Raw genomic sequence first — 24839 nt, forward strand, 5'->3', positions numbered from 1 at the left:
CCATTGCATTGTGAGCTGTTCCACCCTCCATTTCCTAGATGTTGCATAAACTAACCCACAGAGTGATGTTCCTACTAGCACAGGTAAGTGTAAATGAAAAAGTTAAAGGGTAGGAAGTTCACCCAAAAGAGGAAATAGTAGCCAGAAGACAGAAGGAGCTCTGGGGGGCCCATAGGGGCCAGTTCACAAACAGGAGAACAGTTGTGATTAACCCATACTTCTGTCTTCCCTACCCACTCCCCAAAAAATAGTACTCCAGACCCTAAACCTCCCCAGTAATTTCAAAGGAGCTGGGGCTTGATTGTCCCTCATCTTTCAAAATAGGCTAGATACCACAAAGGAGAATATTTCTTGACATGGTCCCCTGGGGCTACAAATTATGATTCCAAGCTATCCTAAAAAGTGCAGGTATTTCTCCCTTTCTCAAGGAACAGAATGATGTAATGATACCATTGATATGAGAAATTCTGTGACAAGGATCCACAGAAGGGAACCCATTGGGCATAAGGCCAAGGACTTGTACTTGGGACTGTTTTTATTGCCAACAAAAGTTAAACTCCAGAAACCTCTTCTGGTCATGTCAAAGGTAGACATGCTCATTAGAGTCCCAGAATTTATTTTATTTATTTTTGTATTCTTTTACATTTGTTTACTGGGAAAGTCCAACTGGGATAAGACCCATTTTCAGCAGAGGCCTGGGGAGAAAAGCTCCACATATAGAGATTATACAAAACTTATACAAGAAATGTTAACTCTTCAAATCCTGTTGTCCCTTCTTGCTCCCCAGGCAGTTATGGTGACTCTGAATTTAAAAGGAAGCATACCTTCACATACCCATCCAGAAGGATCACAGGTGTTCTTATATTCATGGGGGTGTTTCCCCTATCAGTTTAATGGCTCACCCTTTGTTAGCCACTGATTGAGAGTTTTAACAGAATGTTAGTCTCCAGTAGTTGCAAACAGCAGGATCAAGATGAGTGCCTTGTTGGGGCCCACCCTAGATGCTGCATTGGGCTTTGAGTTGTACCCTAGATTCCAGAAACCAGGCATGTCCTTCTATTCCAGTGTTGCAGTATTCTACATATGAGTTTACTTTTCTCTCCAGTTCATTTAGCCAGGTTTCCAAAGATTTTCAATCCCTCTAGGTGCGTCGGACATCAGACGTGGCAGCATGTACATGAGCCATAAAAGTGACGTCTGCACGCACCAGCCATCAGAACTTTTCAGATGTCAGTCGTACTCCAGGTGCTCCTGCTTCTCGCGGACGTCAGATCATGAAAAATTCAGTTAAGTACCCCGTTGAGGATCCTTTCAGTCCTACTGTTAATTCTTCTAGTCTGTTCATGTCATCCGGAAAGGGCAAGTGTAATGTGGTCGGCATATTCCCCACAAAGACACCCATGATCAGTGTCTCTTTTGTTTAGGTAGGGAACACAACCACGAGAACTGCGTGATTTGTAAATCATTTGTCCCTAAGACTTTACATCGCCGCTTACAGGCCTTGCACTTGTACTTGGAGAATCAAAGTTTAAAACAATTAGCGTTGGGGATGGAGGCTGCGGTTGACGCCCCGTCTGAACCGTCCAAGAAGAGGGCAAAGACCTTGCTGCCTACTACTTCTGCTGCGCCTCTTCCAGCCGTTCCTCAGTCTGTGGCTGATGTCGGCCTGGCCGAGGATTCGGCTACCACCGGTGTGCATAAAGTGGGTACCTCTGAGGAAGCCACACAATCTCAAGCAGACGACACATAGAGGCTACACTGGCGTCTACTTTATATGCCGGGGGAACCAGCATTCACTCTGGGCTTTTCGAATTCCACTACCGCCATCCCTAAGCCTGACCTGAGGCCTTCTCCCAGTCAGACGCCTGCAAGGCCTCTAAAGAAAAAAACAGAAAACAAAAGCATGCATCTCCTGTTCCTGAAAGCATGCCCGATTGGCAGGCCTTCAGTCAGAGTTTATTTAATGCCTTCATGGCCCTTAGGCCTGCTGCCTTAGAAAACCCTGACACTGCTCCTCCCCTCCTAAGTCCTAGATCTGTCATTCCTGAAAGGAGGGTAGAACAACTACTGGAGGAGGAGGAACAACTGTCTGATTCCTCCGAGGATTCCCTCTCTTACTCCTCTCAGATCTCTTCCCCCCTGGGATATGGATCTCCAGAGGAAAGCTCTATTGAACCTGACTCCCCTGTAGAGGATTTAACCTTTGGGGAAACTTTCAGTAAGATGAAAGACCACGTTACGTGGGAATCCTCAGATATGACTGAAGTGCAAAAGAGGTTTTACGACCTGATAAAAATAGGCTCACCCAGTCTGTCTGCTGTCCCTCCTGTTCAGCCAGCCTTCCTGGATGCTTTTGCTTCTGTTTCCATCAACCTGGATTCCCAACCCCCAGCCCCACAGAGAGCAGATAGACTCTACAAAGTCCCTGAGACAGAAGCATTTTTAATTTAAGTGCCCTCCTGTAGATCCAGCCAATATCTCCATCTCTACTGATAGGGCTTCCAAGCTTCTTCCTACCAGTACCATCTTTCCAGCTGACAAGGACAGCAAAACCATGGAGAGGTTAGAAAAGAAACTTTACACATATGCTACCCTGTCATTCAGAGCTACTAACTGCTACCCTGTCATTCAGAGCTACTAACTGCTACCCTGTCATTCAGAGCTACTAACTGCTACCCTGTCATTCAGAGCTACTAACTGCTACCCTGTCATTCAGAGCTACTAACTACCAAACTCATATGACCAAATATTCCTTAGCTCTGTTGGACAAGACCATTAAGGAATTAGCTGACATTCCTGATTGTGCAGCCAAAGCTTCCTTGACTTCCCTGCTAGCCCTCACCTCGCATGTGCATAGACATTCATTAAGATGCAGTTATGATGCAGCTGAAGCCTCAGCTAGGTCAGCTGCATCAGCCTCTACACTAAGAAAATACTCATGGCTATGTCTTCAGCCTCTCCCTAATGACTTCAGGGCCAAACTTATTGATGCACCTTTGGATCACTCTGCCCTGTTTGGTGAAAAAGTGGCAGGTCTGTTTAAATCTCTACAACAAAAAGGAAAAGAATTACAGGATCTAAAACCCTTCCTAGTCTCGCCCATCTCTAAGTTCCAGAGGAACTACCTGGCTAAGACCCAGTTTATCAGGAAGGCCTCTAGACCTACAGCCCCAAGGTCTAGAAGATCCCCTAGAAGACAACCCCACCCAGCTAGAGCTTCTCCTTCCTCCAGCCAAAGGTTTTCCTTTCCAGATAGGGTAGGTAGTATCTGACTGCCTGCCCAGCTTTCAAACCCCCCAATCATCCCTTCCCCTGTCTGCCCGTCTCTCTCACTGTCTCCCTGCCTGGTCTCTCATTACCTCAGACAAGTGGGTTCTGTCCATCATACAAAACTGTTACTTTATGTTCTGGATCACCCCACCATCAAGGCTAGGCATACCCCAGCCACCAACCAGTCAATTTACCCCTCCTTCGACAGGTTCTGCAAACCCTTCTGATACAAGGCACTATAGAACCAGTACCTACAAAATCAAAAAGAAAAGGATTCTACTTCAGAATCTTTTTGGTTCCCAGAAAGGAAGGACTTTGGAGGCCTATTCTAGACCTCTCGTGCCTCAACCCCTTCTTAAAAGTTCTTACCTTCAAGATGCTCACTCACCCTACCCTTTTCCCCCTTTTGCTTCCTCAGGGATTCATGGCAACCCTGGACATAAAGGTTGCCTACCTTCACATACCCATAAAACCCATTTTTAGGAAATGCCTCAGATTTCTGGCAGGCTCATCCCTTTTTCAGTTCTTTCACTTGCCCTTTGGGCTTTCTACTGCTCCCAGGATATTTACAAAATGTCTGGCTCCAGTCATCGCTTACTGCATGGTGAAGCAGATTCATATATTTCCCTATCTACATGACCCAGTAATCCAGGCAGAAGGCCAGAAGACTCTTCGTCTTCACACCCCCAGACCCTTATGTACCTCCTGCAGTCCCTAGGATTTCTAATAAACTTGCCAAAATCCCATATGAAGCCAGCGCAGGGCATTGTCTTCCTGGGATGCAGAATCTGGTCAGACCTTATGAAGACCTTCCTGCCACCAGAAAAGGTGGTGTCCCTGACACACCACCTACTCACTGCCCTTCAGTCCTCAGTGCTGACAGCAAGACAATTTCTGAGACTTCTGGGTTACATGACAGCCACCATCCCCATGTTGCCCCTAGCAAGAATGCACATGAGGAAACTACAATGATATGTAAGATCAGTGTGGACTCGGCACTCCCGCCCTCTAGAGTTTAGGGTCCACCTCCGCCCCTGTTTAAAACAGGAATTGAGATGGTGGGTGCCATAGGTGGCCCAGAACCCTGGCCTCCCCCTACAAACTCCCAATTCCTCCCAGACAGTGCACACACATGCCTCAGATCTGGGATGGGGAGCAACTGTAGGGTAGAGAAAAGTGCAAGGTTTTTGGACAGACACAAATTAGACCACATAAACATCAGTGAAATGGGAGCGATCCTCCGTGCCCAACAAGCCTTCCTACCCTACCTAGAGTGGGGCCCTCTCAAGATATTCACAGACAACACAACAGTCCTGTGGTATCTCAACAAACAAGGAGGGATAAAGTCATACCTTCTATGCAGACTAGCTCTGCAGGTGTGGGAACTGGCCACCTTGCAGGGGATTACCCTACAGGCAGCTTACATACCATCCCAACACAACTCCCAGGCAGATCTTCTAAGCAGAACCATTTCAGACAACCACAAATGGATGCTTCAAAGAAATGTCTTCCTAAATCTGGTCCACAGGTGGGGTATACCACAAATAGACCTGTTCGCCTCCTCCACCATAAACAGGCAACTTCCTGGGTATTGCACCAGGACACATAACCCCAAGGCACTGGCGACAAATGCCTTCTCGATGGCCTGGAAGGGGAACTTTCTGTATGCATTCCCACCCTTCCCCTTAATACAAATCGCTGCTGAAAATTCAGCAGGACTCACCAAAAATCTTGCTGGTGACCTCCTACTGACCAAGACAGCACTGGTTCTCCCTTCTCCTTCATTTGCCCAAGGGCAAACACCACAAGTTACCCTCCTCAGTGGACCTGCGCACACAGCACAAGTGGACTCAGATACACCCATAGTGGCAATCCCTGCACCTCTCCCTGTGGCTGATAGGATTCTGATCACCCTTCAGACAACTATACAACGAGGACTTGCTCAATGTCCTACAGGAGGCCAGGAAACCCAACACAAGGAAATCCTATCTCTCAAAGTGGAATAGGTGTCACAAAAGACAGTTGGACCTGTTGGAAAGTGATATTCCTCTAACCCTGTCTTACCTGTGTGAATTAATGCAGACATGGCTGTCATACTCATCTCTGAAAGCACATTTGTCTGCCATCTCTGCCTGCTCCCTCTGGATCCACCCCTTGCATCCAGACTCCCCGCTAAACTGTTCCTCAAAGGTGTACTACACTTAAGACCACCCAGGAAACAGTCTCCTCCCCACTGGGACCTTAACTATGTATTAGAAAAACTGACTCTAGCCCCCTTTGAGCCAGCAGACAATGCTCCCATAAAATTTTGCACTTGGAAAACTGATTTATTGGTAGCTCTGACCTCTGCCAGAAGGGTCTCAGAGTTGCAAGCTCTTATGGCCACACCTCCATTTTCACTCTTCCATCTGGACAGAGTGACTCTCAGGACTAACCCTTCATTCACCCCCAGAGTAGTGAATGACCTATCCCTGAACCAGGCCATCCACCTGTCTACCTTCTTTCCCAACCCGCAGGAGGATAGTGAGAGAGTACTCCATTCCCTAAACGTCCACAGGCAGCTGAGATTTTATTTTCATAAAACCAAACCTTTTAGGAAATCTGATCAACTGTTTGTCTCCTTCCATCCACCCCAAAGCCATGGGGAAAGCTGTAAGCAAACAGACCATTTCTGCCTCAATCTCCAAGGCCATTTTCTTCTACTACTTACACCATGGAAAGTCCTTGCAGGGCAATGTCAAAGCCCACTCCACTAGAGCCATGGCCTCTTTTGGAGCATTTTTTAAGGGACTAGACACTAACTTTATACTTGAGGCAGCTACTTCGTCCTCAGTGCACACCTTCACCAAACACTACAAATTGGACCACATCTCCAGAGCCAGAGCAAGATTTGCCAGGACTATCCTTCATGGGTTCCTGGAAACATCTAGACCACCTCCCAATCCTCATTGAGCTTTGGCACTCACCCATATGTAGAATACTGCAACACTGGAATAGAAGGACATAGGAAAGTTGTGTAAAATCTTACCATAACCATAGATGTCCTTCTCTTCCATGTTACAGTATTCTTTCCCTCCCACCTTCCCTTCTTGTCAGACTGCAATTGCTCTCCAGGGTGACACTGGACAAGGTATGCCCTTGTAGGACTGGCTCCGATTGGGGCATTTATATGTTCTGAGGGCTGATGCTTGCAGATGTCACTTTTATGGCCCACGTACCTGCTGCCATGTCAGACATCTGACGCACCTAGATGGACTGAAAATCTTTGAAAACCTGGCTGAACGAACTGGAGAGAAGGGTGAACCCATATGTAAAATACTGCAACATGAAGAGAAGGATATCTGTGGTTATGGTAAGATTTTACACAACTTTCCTTTCTCTCTGAAGCTCCCAAAATCCACTGTAATGCCCAGCAGGTTAGTGTTACTCTTGGGGACAACCTACACACTGCAGAGCTAAAAGCCATCCTCCCACAGGAAAATCTGGAATTCCTGACCCCCATCCTTTTGAGATATCTTACTTGAAGGCGAGGTCACAGCTTGAGAATTCACCATCCCAATGTTGCCGCTAGCAAGACTACACATGAGAATGTTCCATTAGATCTTAAAAACACCTGGCAACAGAACAGCCAGTTCTTGGTGTATGCCATTTCTATGCTTCTTTGCATGAAATGGGAGCTGGAATGCTGTCCCTCCAAGTTCAAAAGAGCCAGTGAATGTGCTTCAGACAACCTTTCTTGAGCCAGATCTTGACTGCACATACTTCAGGCATAGCTTGGAAGGGGACTTTTACAGCTGAAATCAGACTGTAAGACACCTGGAACCCAGGCAGAGAGGACAAGGCATATCTTAAGGAAAATGATGGCAGTCATCCTGGCCTTCAGACTTTCAAACCATTGTAGAAACTTGGAGTACTGAATGTGATTGCCACCATCGCCTCTGTCGAGTGGTACTTAGATGAGGGACAGACACACCCACACCTCTGCACATTATAGGTTGGCAATACCATCTTGAGAGAAAGCTCTAGAAGCCAAGATGATCTTCAAGACTTCTTACATTCCTGTACAGCAGAATTTGGTGGCAGGTCAAATATGCAATTCTGAAGTGGACCTCGACATGTTTATTAGACAGGGACACTTTCTTGGCCCTCATGACCATGTGGAATGTACCAGAGGAAGATCTTTTTGCTTTTCTGGTCAACAGACAACTGTAACAATCCTGCTCCAGAACACCAGATAGGTTTGGGCAGTGAATGCCTTATAAGTATTTTTCTGCATGCGTTCCGTCCCATAACCTTTCTTTATGGGATAGTACAGACGTTGGAGGAGTGACCAGGAATGCTACGAATAGTTCCTTTCTATCAGAGACATCATTGATTATCTCTTCTTCTAGAGAGGCAAGTCAAATAAATGTTGTGTTTTTGTTATTATTTTGTTTAAAATGCTTGAGAGGTGCAATTGGTTAAAGATGTTACTGTTTGAATGCACGAGACACACAATTGTGATTGTGAAATCTATGGAACTGCAAGAGCAGCAGTTGGAGATCTACCAAGTCGGAAGCAGGCTTAGATTTAGTATATTACAAGTAGCAGGAATGTGAAGCAGTTGAGGAAAAGACCCCTGTGCAGAAACACTTGAAATGTTTAACAGCAGGTTTTTGACTTTGTTGTTGCATGTGAATCAGTTTTTGTGATGTGTTTGGGCTAACACTGCCTGGTCTTGCAGGGAGTAGAAAATGTATTTTTCTGGTACATGGTGTTTGATTTTTGGGATGTTCTACATCAGGCTGGCAACAGCCCATTTCTTTAGTTTTAAGAGTTTAATTTTTCAGTCTTTATTTGTTCTGAACCATCAAAGCAGCGAATCATTCCCTTTAAACCTGAATTTTGGCTGAAGACCTGCATTTGAAAGCCACTATTTCCCATTTTTCTGAACATGTTTTTGACTTCCTTATGATCCGTGGTTGTCCTTTAGAAAGCACAGCTGGTACCATTTGGCTTGTATTTTTGACAGACTTAAATTAAGTAAATTACTGTATGTTACAATATTTTGTGTGTGTGTGTGTGTGAGACCCCTTAAAATAAAATGGACTTAAGAAAAAAATTGTTTAATATAACATCCATTTAATGTAGTTTGAGGGCAAATTTGTGTTTTGCTGAAAACACTTCTTTACTATAATTCTGAGTTTGATAGCCAGCTGGTGCAAGGTGTTCAATGATAACTATCTCCATTGCTTTGTGAATAATGTAACATCTTTTAACGGTCTTAAAACCTACTTTTTGTTGGCATGACTAACAAAATAAACTATGCTTTTCAAGTTAGATGGCAGAATCGCTTCAATTTGGCTATTCTGAATAGTTGAAATACCCTGATCTAATATGGTGATGTCTAGCATTAACTTTTTTGTTACTCACTGTATGTTTTCCAAGTTAGATGGCAGAATCGCTTCAATTTGGCTATTCTGAATAGTTGAGAAACCCTGATCTGATATGGTGATGTCTAGCATTAACTTTTTTGTTACTCACTGTATGTTTTCCACTTATAGTGCAACAATTTTGTTTCCAGGCTGCTGAAAAAGAAGCTGCATTTGTCCAGAAGGAGGACGAGAGAGCTGAGCAACGGAAGAAAGCTCGGGCAGATAAAAAAGCTTTGAAGAAGGCTAAAAGAGATGCAAAATTTGGAGAGAAACGCAAAGCAGAAGAAAGAGAGGAGGAAGAGTGGGATACAGAAGAAGGTAAAGATAAGTAGCATATTTGCATGTCCATTGATACACGGAGTTTCAGAATGTGTGCATGTTTATTAAAATTGACCACATTGAACATAGTTTGATCATGTGAGCCCCAGTTTAACAAGTTTAAGTGAAGAAGTCTTACTGTATATAGTGGACTTCTCTGCTGGCATAACCTATAATACTACTGAGCCATTACCTCAGCAGTTCAGGTGTAAACAGGACCAGTTATCATGACAGTGATTGTATCACTGAGCCATCCCTTTTCATCATCTTTGAGAAAAGCAACTCACTAAAAAGTGTTTTGTTTTTACTTTTGTTCTGATGTTTTTGAAAGCATTAAAGTTCTACAAATCTCTGTGAAATAGTTGGCAAAGTGTTGATTTTTTAAACATGCATGTTTAAAGAATGAGTTGCTATTTGCAAGTTCCCATTAGTGGATGTATTTTTAAGGTTGATGCACCATGGCACTGCAACCATTTATCTTAAGAGAGCATTGGGCTGAACCCTTAAGCCATTGCTTTATATATATATGTATATATGTTGTAACTTGTAAATTATTGATGTAATATACAAGCATTACATTTTTGTTGTTTGCTTTTCACTATACAGTGTACCATACCAATCTTGGCAGTTTACAGCACTAAAGGCCAGAGCTTCACTTTACAAGATCATTGTTTTATAGCTTTACATTAAAAGCACACATGTAATTCCCTTTGTATAATGTTAGTTTAACTCAAAATGCTCTGTACTTCTTTCACTTCTGCAGAAATGAATGGCACCTTGTTAGCAGTCAGGTTTGCATGTGACCACTCTTCTGTCATTGCAAAAAAAATATATATATATATGTATATATATATATATATATATATATATATATATATATATATATATATATATATAGGTAAGGTAGAATGACTTTCCCTCTTCTTTTTTTTCTGAGAAACGGTGTCATTCTGGTTGTGAAGCAGTATTTGTTTTTGCTAGTTTGATTTTTTTTTCCAGTAAAATAGCCTTTGTTTTTCTCTTCTAAAATTGTTTTTAACTACTGGAGTTGCTGGTTTTCCATTGACTTTGTTACACAAGCAAGATTATGATATCTGATGCCATAGATTTTTCTAGAAGCTGAGATCAAGCTTGTGTCATAGATTTTGAAATTAAGCATAGAGGATGCTTCTTGAAGAATTATTGGTAGAGTTCATGTTTTCAGCAGAAATGTAGAAGGTCCCAGCTCTTTTAGCATAGAAGTATAAAGCCTGTACTGTGATCCCAGTTTGATTAGTGGATCTGACACCTGTTGTTTGATCACAGGGAAGGGAGAAGTGACACAAGTTAGTCAGTGCACCTGTTTCCAGAGGAGGAGTGTTGGGGCAAGTGCCAGGTGCACACTTTTCTGCTGTAGAATCCCCAGTAGAGATTGGAGAACCCACAGGTGCTTTCAGGAAGGCAGGGCAGTCCACAAGGGTTAAATTACTTATGTGAGGGACATGCCCTCGCTGGCTTCCATTGCACGTTGAATCCTAGGGCTTGTAATTAGGTATCCACCAAGGAGTTAGGGCTAAATAAGAAAATAATCCTGATACCTGAATGATGGACCTTCTTGGTTAGTTTTCACTCTGGTGAATGGGGGACTGATGGTTGTCAGCAGAGGACATTTTTCAGATAGGTTATCTGTTTTTAGCTTTTGTCTTATCTTTTTGAGTAGCAGTGCTTTGCTTGCCACTGTGCTTTATATTTCTGGGCTTCGAGCTGCACAACAGGTCTTTTGTGGCCAAGTTTTACTGGACATGACCTTGTTATTTATCCCTTCCACATACAGTGAAGTGAATGTTTATTTTATTTACATTTAAATTCTGAGCTAAGATAATTTGTTTTTACTTGGTTTTGCTTGGAAGAAAGTCTGGTTTTGCACTAAGTGTTACTTTCTGAGAGAAAGTAACTGACTGCTGCTCTGAGCTGTTGACTGATCCAGAAAACAACAAAAGTTAAATTGATTAGTTGTTTTTAGTTTGTGTTTTGTCTGTCTTAAGTAACACTGTTTTGTTTGCCTGCTTTGTACGGTGGCAGAGAACAGTGCACTCCATTGATGCAAATCAGTAAAATCAAGTTTGTCAGCAGCATTGTATTATACACATTTACAGCTATCGGTATTCTCATGTGGCACTTAACCTTGTTGCTTTCTGGTGCATGTGAGCCTCAGTGGGTAGCAAACTGCAAGATGTTCTTTGTGTTTCACTGTTGGAGTCATTACATTTGGGTAATCTGCTGGCAGGTTGCCCTCAGTCGGCCTGATTAACAAAGTCTTGAGTCCTGCGTTGGTTGCTGTCCCTTCTTCCATGACGTCAGGTCGTCAGGGGTATAAAACATGCAGCCGTCGCCATTTTCTTCGGTCTTTCTTGCCGCGTGGTACCCAAAGCAGAAGCAGTTCACAAGTGCCGGTCGGCCGACTCCTGAAATTTTCATTTTCGAGTTTCAGAACCGAAGTCTTCAACCTAAAGCTAAGTACCCTGTTGGGGAAACTTTTTCTTGCTCCTTACCGATGTCAGTAAAAGTTAATTGCATTACTTGTGGGAAGCAAATACCTCATAAGGATTTTCATTTGTAATGTATTCCTTGCCTAGGCCTTGACCATAATGTGCCTTGCTGTAGGTTTTGTGCTAAATTTAATCAACGCACTATTAAGCGTCGGTATATTTTTGCATCAAAATATTTTGGCTCAAGATTTAACTATCCAGAAATGTCGTCGGTTAGCAATCTGTCTACCGGAATACATAAAAAAAAAAAAAGACAGAGACAGACCGTCGAGGTCCAAAACCGACGACAAAGCTTCTCCTAAGCCAGTTGCTGGTTCTCAGTGAGGCGCTTTTGCAGCTCGTAATACCCGCTACTTTTGATTTGCAGGCCTCTACTGAGCCCCATTCGGAGTCCGGTATGCCGCGAGACACTCTTAAGTATTGAACCCGCAGATGTCTCTACCTTAGATGGGTCTGGAGCCGCTGAACAGGCACCAGCTTCTGAGGGTGTTTTCAGGCCTAAAGATTTGTATATTAAACCAACGCCATCTTCAAAACCCAGGCCAAAATCAACTTTATGTGTAAAAAACTGACGCTTGGGCCACATGCACAGGCCCCTATGCCTAAAAAACAAATGATCAAAATGGCTGAGGATTCCAATACCTTGATCAGGGGTTCCAATCCCCCTCCTGCTAAGAGGCCTAGGCAAGGCACTGACTTTGAATCAGATCAGGTTTCTATTTCTTCTGATTTCTCTTCTGATCAGGAATTATCTATTCCACCTTATGAGGACTCTGATGCAGAAGATTCCATCCCTTTTTTTTGGAGAAACTTTGCATACCTTAAGGGAACACTTTCACTGGAAGAGTCAGGATTTCTCAGAATCTAAAAAGAGACTTAGGGATTTCCTCCTTCTTCCTCAGCATAGGCCTTTGGCTATACCTCCTGTTCTAGACATTGTTGATGTTTTCTCAGAATCCAGCATGGCTCCTGATTCCCTGGCTCCGGCTCCTAGTAAGCCAGACAGATATTACAGGGTTCCTGACTCCCACAAATTCCTACTGCTGACCCTGAAACCATTTTGCAGGGTCCAAAGGGCATTAAGGCTTCTACTGCTAAAAATCCTACCCCTTCTGATAGAGACTCCAAGGCGCTGGATAGATGGGGTAAGAAAGTTTACACGTCTGCAACCTTGGCAATCAAGGCTTTAAACTGTCAATTTCATATGCTTAAATATCGGCAGCATGTCATGGGCTTACTTAAACAGAAAATGATGTTGATTTCTGACTCTGGAAATAAAGAGTTGCAGGATTTATTGCATTCAGCTGAACAAGTTGACAAACATACTTTGCAATGTGGTTTTGATTCCTTGGAGGCCTCTTGCAGGGCTGTTGTAACTGGATTTGTGATAAGAAGGCATGTTTGGCTCAAGGAGCAAAATCTGCCTGATCATGTAAAAGCAAAATTGTTGGATGCTCCTTTACAACAGGACAGCCTATTTGGTAATAAGGCAGAAGAAGTTTTGAAAAAGATGGAAGATAAAGCTAAATCTATGCAAACGGTAAAAGATTTCCTACAAGTACAGCCACCCAGGTTCAGTAGGCACTGGCCTACTAAGAATTGGTCCTTTCCAGTACCCACCAGAGCCGCTCAGGCCAAACCCAGACACTCCAAAGGCTGCAGGTTTCAGTCACAAGGAACTTATAGAACAAAACAATGGGTTGCCTCCACCTCCAAATCTGGAAGTAACTAGGCACCTTCCTACGGTAAACAGTCTCAATGACTTTCCTCTGCAATCACCAAGCACTTATCTTTTGGCCGCCCCTTTGGGGGGGGGGGGGGGACTGGCACTTCATGCACGAAACTGGCAACTAATTACCCAGGGCAAGTGGGTTTTAAATATAGTATCCCAGGGATACAGATATCATTTCCACACATTGCCAATCCCAAACGGATGGCCAGATCTGCTTCCAAATCAGTGGGCAGAGGCCCAGAAACACGTTATGTCCCTCATGAATATGGGGGCTATTCAACCAGTGCCAGAAAAGGAAAAGGGACAAGGTTTTTATTCAAGACTTTTCCTGGTACCCAGAAAAGACAAATCATGGCGCCCAATTCTGGACTTATCCATTCTAAATACATTCCTGGACATTCCAAAATTCAAGATGCTGACTCTACAATAGTTACTGCCTATGCTAGGCAAGGATGCCAGGTTGGTAACTCTAGACTTAAAAGAGGCTTACCTGCATATCCCAGTCAGGGAATCTTGCAGAAGATACCTCCGCTTCAAAGCAGGCTATTTGCATTATCAGTTCTCTGCACTACCCTTTGGCTTATCTACTGCGCCCAGGATCTTCACAAAGTGCCTGGCACCAGTAATTGCTTTTTGCAGACAAAGAAACATTAAAATGTATCCTTACCTGGACGATAGTCTAATTCAGGCAGAAAACAAGGACACTCTTCTAAAACATCTGGCGTTTGTAAAAAGACTTCTAACTTGTCTAGGGTACACCATAAACGAAAAGAAATCAGAACTGGTACCCTCTCAAATAATTACATTCTTGGGTGCAAGCTTGAATGCAACTGCCCAGATGACTTACCTTACGCCAGAAAAACAAATTCAATTGATGACTTACTTCAAACAAGTGGCCACAAAAACCCAGCTGTCTGCAAGACAAATTCTGCAGGCCTTGGGGTTCATGGCTTCCTGCATTCTAATAATTCCATATGCAAGACTGCATATGAGGAAACTTAAATGGTACCTAAAAAGCTTATGGAGTCAACATTGTCACAGCCTGGAAACAATGATTCCTATCATTCCTTGCCTGCAGCAAGAATTCCTGTGGTGGGCAATGACCTGCCACCAAAACAAGGGACTGTCATTCATTCCACCCCCTGCCACCCAAACCTTGACTACAGACGCACCAGATTATGCTTGGGGGGGGGGGCGCATCTGGCAGGGAGATGCATTCAGGGCCAATGGAGCCCAAATCAAATGCACCTACATATCAACCAGAAAGAGATGCTAGCTGTACAGAATGCTCTGACAGACTTCAAGGACTATCTTCATCCAGGACAACTACTGATAGACAGACAACACCACAGTCATGTGGTACATAAACAAGCAGGGGGGTACCCATTCCTACCCCCTTTGCAGACTAGCCATGGCTTTGTGGAACACTGCCTTGACTTATCAAATACATCTACAAGCTCAATTCCTGCCAGGAAAGCAAAATACTATGGCAGACGAACTAAGCAGAAATCTTATGGACCCACATAAATGGAGACTGGATCCACAAATCTTCATCATGTTGACACGCAAATGGGGGAGCCCAGACATAGATCTTTTTGCCCCACCCCGAAACTATCAGTTGGACAAATTCTGCACAAGAATTCATCACAAAAAAGCTTGGAAAGTGGATGCTCTATCCTTCAGCTGGAAAAACCTATCAGTCTATGCCTTTCCCCCTCTGCCTCTGCTCTCCAAGGTCTTACTAAAAGTCAGACAGGAAAATCCAAAAATGATTCTGATTGCTCCGGACTGGCCTCGCCAACACTGGTACCCGCTGCTATGCAATATGTCGCTCCTTCCTCCGTGGTACCTGCCTCAGACACCTTATCTATTGTCTCAGCAGAGCTATCAAATTCTGCACACTCAGCTAAAAACTCTGAATCTTGCAGCATGGCTAATCTACTAATTTCACCAGTTACATCTCTCAGCAAATCTGTGATGGATGTCATTTTGGAGGCTAGAAGGCTTAGTACTAAAAAATCTTATGCTGACAAATGGAAAAGATTCTGTGCCTGGAACCAAGCACAAGGAATAAGCACAGCAATGCCCAATATTCCTCAGATTTTGCAATATTTAACTGAGATGCTTCACAAGGGCCTATCTTTTTCTTCCATAAAAATCCATGCCTCTGCCATTTCAGATCATTACAACACAGAGCCTCCCCTCTTTTCTCATCCCCTGCTAAAGCAGTACCTCAGAGGGGCCAAAAATTTAAGACCTCCCAGGAGAGCACCAACTCCTGCATGGGACCTCAATTTTGTGTTGGAAAAACTCACTCTACCTCCTTTTGAGCCAGCTGCTACTGCAGACTTAAAATTTCTCTCTTGGAAGACAGCTTTTCTTTTAGCAGTCACTTCAGCTAGAAGGATTTCAGAGCTACAGGCTCTCGTGGCAGTGGAGCCTTTTATTATCTTTTACCCAGACAGGGTGGCTCTCAGGACATATCCATCCTTTATGCCTAAAGTGGTATCTAGTGTGGCTCTTAATCAGACCATTCATCTGCCAGCCTTCTTCCCAAATCCACAGAACAAGGGTGAGTGGATTCTGCATTCATTGGATGTACACAGACAACTAAGATTCTACTTAAACAGGACAAAATCACTAAGAAAATCTGAGCAATTACTGGTGGCATTTGCTGCAGGGGCAGAGGGAAAGGCTACTTCAAAGCAGACTATTTCAAAATGGATAAACCATTGTATTAGTTTCTGCTACATGCACCATGGTAAACCTGTCCCCAAGGGGATCAGATCCCATTTCACCAGGGCTGCATCTACTTCTGTAGCCTTTCTCAGAGGGGTTCCTGCCAGAGACATTCTAGAAGCTGCTGCCTGGAGCTCAGTTCATACGTTCACCAAACATTACCATTTACCTCTATTCTCTAAATCCAGAGCAGGCTTTGCCACTGCTGTCCTGCAGGGCCTTATAGCTGCTCCTAATGCTGTATAATTCCATCCTCCCAACCATAGCTTTGGGATTCTACCCAAATGTAATGACTGCAACAGTGAAACACGAAGAACATAGTACAGTTGTGTACACTTACCATAAATGTAGATGTTCGAGTATATTCACTGTTGCAGTCCTGGTTACCCACCCTCCAGCCCCGTTTTCCTCTTACTATACCTCTACTTTTTTTTACTATGCGTAAAATCCTTTTTGGTGTATTTGCTTTTATTTGGAGGTATATTTTTTGTGTTCTAAATTACATGCATATATATATTTTTTGCTCCCCATTTGGGGGGGGGGCACCTGACATCTGGGGCAAGAAAAACTGATGTAAATGGCGTCGGCTGCATGTTTTATATCCCTGACGACCTGACGTCATGGAAGAAGGGACAGCAACCGACGCAGGACCCAAGACTTTGTTAATCAGGCCGACTGAGGGCAACCTACCAGCAGATAACCCAAATGTAATGACTGCAACAGTGAATACACTCGAACATCTACATTTGTGGTAAGTGTACACAACTGTACTTTACTCATTATCATAAGCCTTACTAGTGACTATTGTTATAACCTTTGTCTTCATACAGCACTTCTGAATAAGCTACAATCATGCTATCATAGAATTTCCAAATTTGCCACTAGGGTACCTTACTTGTACCCACCATTGTGATGCCCTGAAAAAACGAAACTAGTTAGAATTTCCTTACTACCTGAACCTAGCGCAGTGTTCTCTGGCTCATAAAATAATCTACAACCCATATAGCTGCCCTGCTCTGAAATCTATCTTGTTGCCTTACATCCCATCTAGAACCTTTTGCTCCACTAACTAATTCCTCTTACATATATGTAAACCCACAAAAAGAGCTGTGCAAAGTATCTACTCCCATGCCATTGATAAATTATGGAATGCTCTACCATCTAACATCTTTGGCATTGAATCCCTTAAGATTTTCAAATTAACACTGAAAAAAGACTAAATAGCCACATATGTCCTTGCTCCTAAGCATATGTATATTAATCCCACAGAATGTCCATACCCCCTTCCTTCCTTTACTACTTTGCCTTTTTACACCAACCATTTATCCTAGTCAGTAAAATCTACTGTTTAGCCCTCTGTCTAATCTATATCTTGTAAGCTTACAAGTACTACCTTCTTCTTATTTCACTCTGATTAATAAATTTCGTACTCATAAAAACTTCCCTTAATTCAGCCAAAAGCTACTTGCTACTGATCCTTGACTTTCTCTCACAACTCTTTAGCTCCTATTTCTTAAAAGTCTAACACTAGCTATTTCCTAAACTCATTGACATCTCATTAATTAAGCTATCTCACTAAACTGTTTTTTTTTTTCAACAAGTACTTTATCTTCTACAACAAAAATGTTAAATCTTGATCTTCTCCTAATAGTTCAAATGTTATGACTATATAACTGTGTTTGTCAAATTAATCAATGTTCTATAAATGCATTAATATTGTTTAACTTCTATTGTTTACACTTTATACTGTGAAGCTTTTCTCCCCGGGCCTCCACTAAAAATGGGCTTTTGACCCAGTTGGACTTTCCTGGTCACCAAATGTCACTAAAAATAAAATAAATTTCCTATGTACTGCTTCACTAAGCTGTTAAAGCCTCTCTGTCTGGCCCTCTTACTGAATAGAAGCATTTGTCATTCATTCGCTAAACTGTCAAAATATCAAGTCTCTGAGATTAACCTTTTAGTCAACTGTTGACTGTAGCAGTCTTCAGCTGTTTATAACCTCACTTCTGCCTCATGAATGTCATTCAGTTAACTGCTAGGGAACACCGGTGTCACTGATTCCTTGCGAGAAATAAAATCACCTGGCCAACATGAATGTCAGATGAAGTTTTTTCCTTATCTGTAGTCAGACTTGTATCACTGGGTGTTCTTATGCAGTTTAAGAACTGCCTTAATACACACAGGAAGTGAACTAGTACTTGATACTCAAGACGCAATATGTGAGAGGTGCAGATATCTTACCGACTTGAGGGAAAACATCTTATTTAAAATAAAGGACTGGGAGCATCATACTCAACTTCCATACATGTTTGTCTACTTACCAAACCAACAAAGGTAAGTAGTAAGTTAGCTGCCCTTGCTGGCAATTTTTAGCCTAGCCAATTTCCCTTTTTGTGCTCAGAATATTCTGTCCCATTTGGTTAAAGATTGGCGTTACCCATCCCATTGTCAATAATTATATATTACCCCCCCCCCCCCAATGAGAATAACTGGGATCATACCATAGATAATTTTAGTGGACTTGTGCCTGGAATATAGCATTTAGGAGCTGCCTCTGTTCATTAGTAGTACAGGGGCAGTCCTGGGGTAAATTTTCTATTAACTATCCACAGATCTAAGTTGTACTTGAAAATGGACAGGGATGAACTTTGTTTTATGTAGATGGGGAGTCTGTTCCACAGTAGTGTTATCCTCTGCTACATATTACTGTCCCTCCAAACCCATTCTGTTGATGTTGCAGAAGAGATTCAGATCCCTAGACTGAGTATTTCTGATACTGTTTGATGTGCTGATGTGCAGTAAATCCATCAGTAATGGTCATAGGATGACTTGTACACCAGACATAGGTTACCCCTTAGCAGTCTGTAGGATACTGAGTATAGTGGCAGGACTTGAGTCAGTCCATATTGGACATATTAGCTAAGCCTTGTATCTTTTTAGTAACGTATCTGCTGTTTTTAATTTCTCCAACTCTTTTGGGTTTCTAATACCATGACCGGACTGGACCCCATTCCTAAGTCAAAGTATGATTAAAGTTCATGAAATTAGTGTTGTTTCACCCTTTGATGTTAGCCAAAAGTGCTCTTCACACCCGCAATGTGCCCAGTAATGACTCCTCCTGCAATTCGTACGGTGTTACATGAATTGGTAACATATCTAAGTACGATTGTAAATTTTTTTTTATAAGACCAGTTGCTCCTACTACTATTGGAACTGTCTGGGTATCTTTCTTCCACATGGCTCTCATTTCTGCCTGCAGAGCGAGGTATTTTATGACTTTGTGTCTCTCTGTACGCAAGACACTGTAGTCACTAGGTGTGGCGATTTCAATGATCAATGCTACTTTTGTCTTTTCTTCTTGGACCACTATATCCGGTTTTCTAGCATCTATGTTTTGGACTTTTGGTACTGCGTGATCCCAAGTGATGTAAACGTCATCATTTTCTATAATTCTCTGTGGCTCATGTTTCCAGTGTTTTTCAGCCACTTCGATACCATAATGTTTGCACAATTTCCAGTGTAACAATCTCGTCACATTATTATGCCTTTCAGTATACAGTCCCTCTGCCATTAGAGTGTCGCAACCAGCAATAAGCTGTGTGACTGTTTCCAATTCAGTTCCACAAAACCTACATATGTCTGTTTCTCCCACATGTTCAATGGACTTAGTAAACCAGCGTGTATGTAGCCCACTGTCTTGGGCTGCCAATATTAACCTTTCATTTCTTGATGTAAATTCACCTCTCCTTAACCATTTCTGCATTCGTTCTTGATCAACATCGGGCTCTTCCAGAAGTTTTCTATACTTGCAACTATATTTGTTTTTTCCACATTTCTTGCCTTTCATCTGGTCCTTCACCTTATAGTCTTTACAGTTGCTGCCTGGTTTTTGAAATAAAAAGTCCAAAAGTGGTAGGCAGTTGAGGTCTGTAGTCCAATAAACAGCAAATGGCAGGAAAAAAATGATCCACAGACCAACAGGCTAAAAACAAATATAGTTTAATTTACCAGACAAGGATGTTAGCTCTTTCAGGTACAAGACCCTTCTTCAGACATGCAACACAGAACAATTCAGTTGATATTTAAATGTATATGCACCAATCAAATGTTAAAACCAATAAAACAAATCAATTAAGAATTAATCTTTCTGAATGTAAGGTCTACGCCTATTCAGAATGGGTCTTAAAGGCACCACACCATTGAGTCCTGGATGCCTGTTAGCCCCTAATTCAGTGATCCACCTTGTTTCACAATATTCTGTGTAACTAGAAATATTGCCCTTCCTACTATCGCCATTGATTTGTTGTAAAACCTGAAATAAGAAACGATGGCCTGGATATTTCTCTATATGTATCAAGAGTGCATTCCGCTTGTCCTTAAGTCTAACAGCTGACAGATGCCTCAAAATCCTGTCCTTAAACCTGCAATTCATCTTCCCCACATAAAACAAGGGGCAGCAAGTGCAGGTCGCTAGATAGACAATATTCATGGCTAGGCAAGTAGCCATGGCTCAAAAAATATATTCCTTCCCTGTTAAAGGATGAACAAAGTTGGATTTCCTACTAATGTGTGTACACGCCTTACAATGTTGGCATGGAAAGGTTCCAACTTTAGTGAAAGTGTTATTCACCTTTGACTGCTCATCACAAAGAATCTGTTTTAAATTCTTATTTTTCTTAAAAACAAAATCTGGACACTCTCCCACCAAATCTTTCAGGGAATCATCTGTTTGCAAGATATTCCAGTTGGTCCTAATCACGTCTTGTACCCATCTGATGTCACTGCTATAGGTCACATATAAAGGGACCTTACTGTTGTTCCTGTTGGCTGGTTGTCTCCTGTTTCGTCTAATACTAGACCTATTCAGTGCACCCTTGGAAGAAAACCAGGGTGCTGCCTGTTTCTCTAGAGCCTGCTACATCTTGCAAGATTTGATCAACCTCTGTCTTGTTATAGCCCCTGGCCATTAATCTAGTGTTGAACATATTAAATTCATAATGCAGAGAATCACTATCAGTGCACAGCCCAGATAGGCGTAAAGTTTGTAAAGAGCCAAACTGCTCTAGTTCAATAATCACATAAGTAAAAACATGCTTAAGTGTCTTTTAGAATTAGTACTAGAACATAATGCTTTTTTATTCAGTGGGCATTACTTTTGGCAGAAGTGGGGGGGGGGGTGGCCATGGCCACCCCCTGCACCAATTCTTATGCCATTTTAGATGTTCATCGTGTTTCACTGTTGCAGTCATTACACTTGGATTCTCCGGCTGGCAGGCAACCCGCAGTCGGCCCGAGTTCCAAAGTCTTGGTCCGGCGTCGGTTGCTGTCGCCTCTTCCCTGACGTCAGTGCGCCAGGGGTATAAAAGTTGCAACTGACGCCATTTTCTTCCGTCTTTCTTGCCGCACGGTGCCCGAAGCAAAAGCAGTTCGCAAGTGCCGGTCGGCTGACTCCTGAGATTTTCAAAATTGAATTTCAGAACCAAAGTCTTCAATAAAGATAAGTACCCCGTTGGGGAAACTTTTTCTTGCTCCAGACCGATGTCAGTAAAAGTTAATTAATGGTATTTCTTGTGGGAAGCAAGTACCTCATAAGGACTTTCACTCTTACTGCATTCCTTGCCTAGGCCCTGACCACGATGTTACTAGTTGTCGGTTTTGTGCTAGATTCAATAAACGCACTATTAAACGTTGGTTTGATTTTGCTTTACATTATTTTGGATGAAGATTTAATTATATAATGCCGTTGGAACAACCGATGACCAGAATATATAAAAACGCAAAGACAAAGAAAGACAGGCATCCGAGGTCCAAAACCGACGAAGCCTGTTCTAGGCCAGTCGCCGGTTCTCAGTGAGGTGCTTTCGCAGCCCCTGACACCCGCTACCTCAGAGCCACAGGCCCTAACCAATAGCCACATGGAGACACCGAGGCCTGTGGAAGCTCAAGGTATTGGACCTACGGAAACTATACCCTCAGATGGGCCCGGAGCCGCTGAGCAGGCACCACCTTCTGAGGGTGTTTTCAGACCTTCACAGCTTACAATTAAGGCTACTGCAGCAGCAAAGGCAAAGGCAAAAACACCATTAAGGACAAGGAAACATGTGCAGCATTCTCCAGAACAGTCATCCATGCCAAAGAAACAGATGCTTAAAATGGCTGAAGACCTTATTTCTTTAATCAGGGGCTCCCATCCCCCTCCTGACAAAAGGCCTAGGCAAGACACTGATTATGAGTCCTCTGATCAGGTTTCCATTTCCTCTTCTTCTTCTTCTGATCAGGGCTATTCCCTCCCTCCCTATGAGGACTCTGATGCTGAAGAGTCCATTCCTTCAGCCTCACCGCCTGAGGATTATTCCTTTGGGGAAACCCTGCACACCATGAGGGGGCGTTTCCATTGGGAGAGCCAGGATTACTCAGAATCCAAGAAAAGGCTCAGAGATTTCCTTTTATTGCCTCAGCACAGGCCCCTGGCTATCCCTCCTGTGCTTGATATTGTAGATGATGTTTTTTCTGAATCCAGTCTGTCTCCAGATTCTTTACCCCCTGCACCAGTAAAGCCAGACAGGTACTACAGGGTCCCTGACTCTCATAAATTCCTTTATAAAAACCCCGCTGCAGACCCAGAAACAATTTCTCAGGGTCCTAAAGGGGTTAAAGCTTCCACTGCCAAAAATCCTGTCCCTTCAGATAGGGATTCCAGAGCTCTGGACAGATGGGGGAAAAAAGTTTACACTTCTGCTACTTTAGCTGCAAGAGCTTTAAACTGTCAGTTTCACATGCTTAAATATCAACAGTATCTCATGTCATTGTTAAAGCAGAAAATGGTTACAAATATAGAAAGTCCTGACAGTAAAGAAATGCAGGATTTATTGCATGCAGTTGAACAAGTGGGAAAGCATACTCTGCAATGTGGTTTTGATTCATTAGAGGCTTCTTGTAGAGCCGCAGTTACAGGCTCAGTAATTCGAAGACATGCTTGGTTGAAAGAACAAAGTTTACCTGACCATGTTAAAGTAAAATTATTGGATGCTCCTCTACAGCATGATACTTTGTTTGGTGTCAAGGCAGAAGAGGTGTTAAAGAAAATGGAGGATAAAGCAAAGTCAATGCAAACGGTGAAAGATTTCTTACAGATTCAACCACCTAGATTTAGCAGAAACTGGCCTTCAAAAAATTGGTCCTTTCCAGTGTCTGACAGGCCACAAAGAGGCAGATACAGATGCCCAAGAGGCAGAACTCAGTCTCAAGGCTCCTACAGACCTAAACAGTGGGGTGCTTCAGCCCCCAAAGGAGGAGAAGACAAATCACAACCTTATAGGAAACAGTCACAATGACTTCCCTCTGCAAATGCCAAGCTCTTACCAGTTGACAGCCCCCCTAGGGGTAAAGCTAGCACTTTTCTCAAATAAATTGGCACATGATCACCCAGGACCAATGGGTACTGAATATAGTTTCTCATGGGTACAGGTTCCACTTCCACACGCTTCCAAAACCAAAAGGTATGCCAAACCTGCCACAAAACCAATGGGCAGAGGCACAAAAACAGATTGCTGCTCTTATGGATATGGGAGCTATTCAAAAAGTTCCACAAGAAGAACAGGGACAAGGATTTTACTCAAGACTTTTCTTTGTACCCAGAAAAGACAAAGCCTGGAGACCAATACTGGACCTGTCAATCCTGAATACTTTTCTGGATGTTCCAAAATTCAAAATGTTAATACTTCAACAACTTCTGCCCATGCTGGGCAAGGAGGCTTGGCTAGTTACTTTGGAGCTCAAGGAGGCATACCTGCACGTCCCAATCAGACAATCGTGCAGAAGATCTCAGATTTATAGCAGGCTCAATGCATTACCAATTCTCTGTACTGCCCTTTGGCTTATCTACTGCGCCCAGGGTCTTCACAAAATGCCTGGCACCAGTAATTGCATTTTGCAGACAAAAAGGAATTCAAATTTATCCCTACTTGGACGACTGCCTTATTCAAGCAGAGGGTAAGGACATTCTTCTAAAGCACCTGGCGTTTGTAAAAAGATTGCTAATTTGCCTAGGGGACACAGTAAACGAAAAGAAATCAAAACTAGTGCCCTCTCAAGAGATACTATTCCTGGGTGCAAGCTTAAATACAACTGCCCAGATGGCTTATCTCATGCCAGACAAACAAAGGCAACTGACTCATTACTTTCAAATGATGGCAACAAAGACCCAGCTCCCTGCAAGAAAAATTCTGCAGGCCCTGGGTTACATGGCATCCTGCATTCTACTAATTCCATATGCAAAACTGCATATGAGGAAACTACAATGGTATCTAAAAAGTGTTTGGACTCAGCATTGTCACAGCCTAGAGACAATCATAACCTTGATATCCTGCCTACAACAGGAGTTTCGATGGTGGTCCCAGGCCTGTCACCACAACAAGGGACAGCCTTTCACCTTACCTACAGCCAGGCAGACAATAACAATGGATGCATCGGATTATGCCTGGGGAGCACATATGGCAGGAAAATGTATTCAGGGCACGTGGCCCAAGGAGCAAATGCATCTTCACATCAATCAAAAAGAGATGCTTGCTGTACAGAATGCCCTGACAGTCTTCAAGGACTTAATACATCCAGGACAACTACTAATAAAGACGAACAATACCACAGTTATATGGTACATAAGCAAGGGGGAACACATTCATACCCCCTATGCAGACAAGCCATGACTTTGTGGAACACAGCACTGACCTACCAGGTACATCTGCAAGCACAATTCCTGCCAGGAACAAAAAATACACTGGCAGATGAACTAAGCAGAAATCTCATGGATCCTCACTAATGGAAGGTAAATCCACA

General features: G+C 43.0%; 1 protein-coding gene across 2 annotated transcripts in view; it reads left to right on the forward strand.

Moving 5' to 3' along the window:
• Positions 1-24839, forward strand: part of SART3 (spliceosome associated factor 3, U4/U6 recycling protein) — a 1581088-nt gene that overhangs the window by 1235267 nt on the left and 320982 nt on the right. For both annotated transcript variants that reach the window (XM_044068408.1, XM_044068409.1), the window contains exon 15: positions 8834-9002. In XM_044068408.1, the coding sequence (XP_043924343.1) occupies positions 8834-9002 (169 nt within the window). The remainder of the gene's footprint in view (positions 1-8833; positions 9003-24839) is intronic.

Source organism: Protopterus annectens, chromosome 4.part0 (genome assembly GCF_019279795.1).
Source record: "Protopterus annectens isolate FY-2018-M chromosome 4.part0, PAN1.0, whole genome shotgun sequence".
Taxonomy (NCBI): domain Eukaryota; kingdom Metazoa; phylum Chordata; order Ceratodontiformes; family Protopteridae; genus Protopterus; species Protopterus annectens.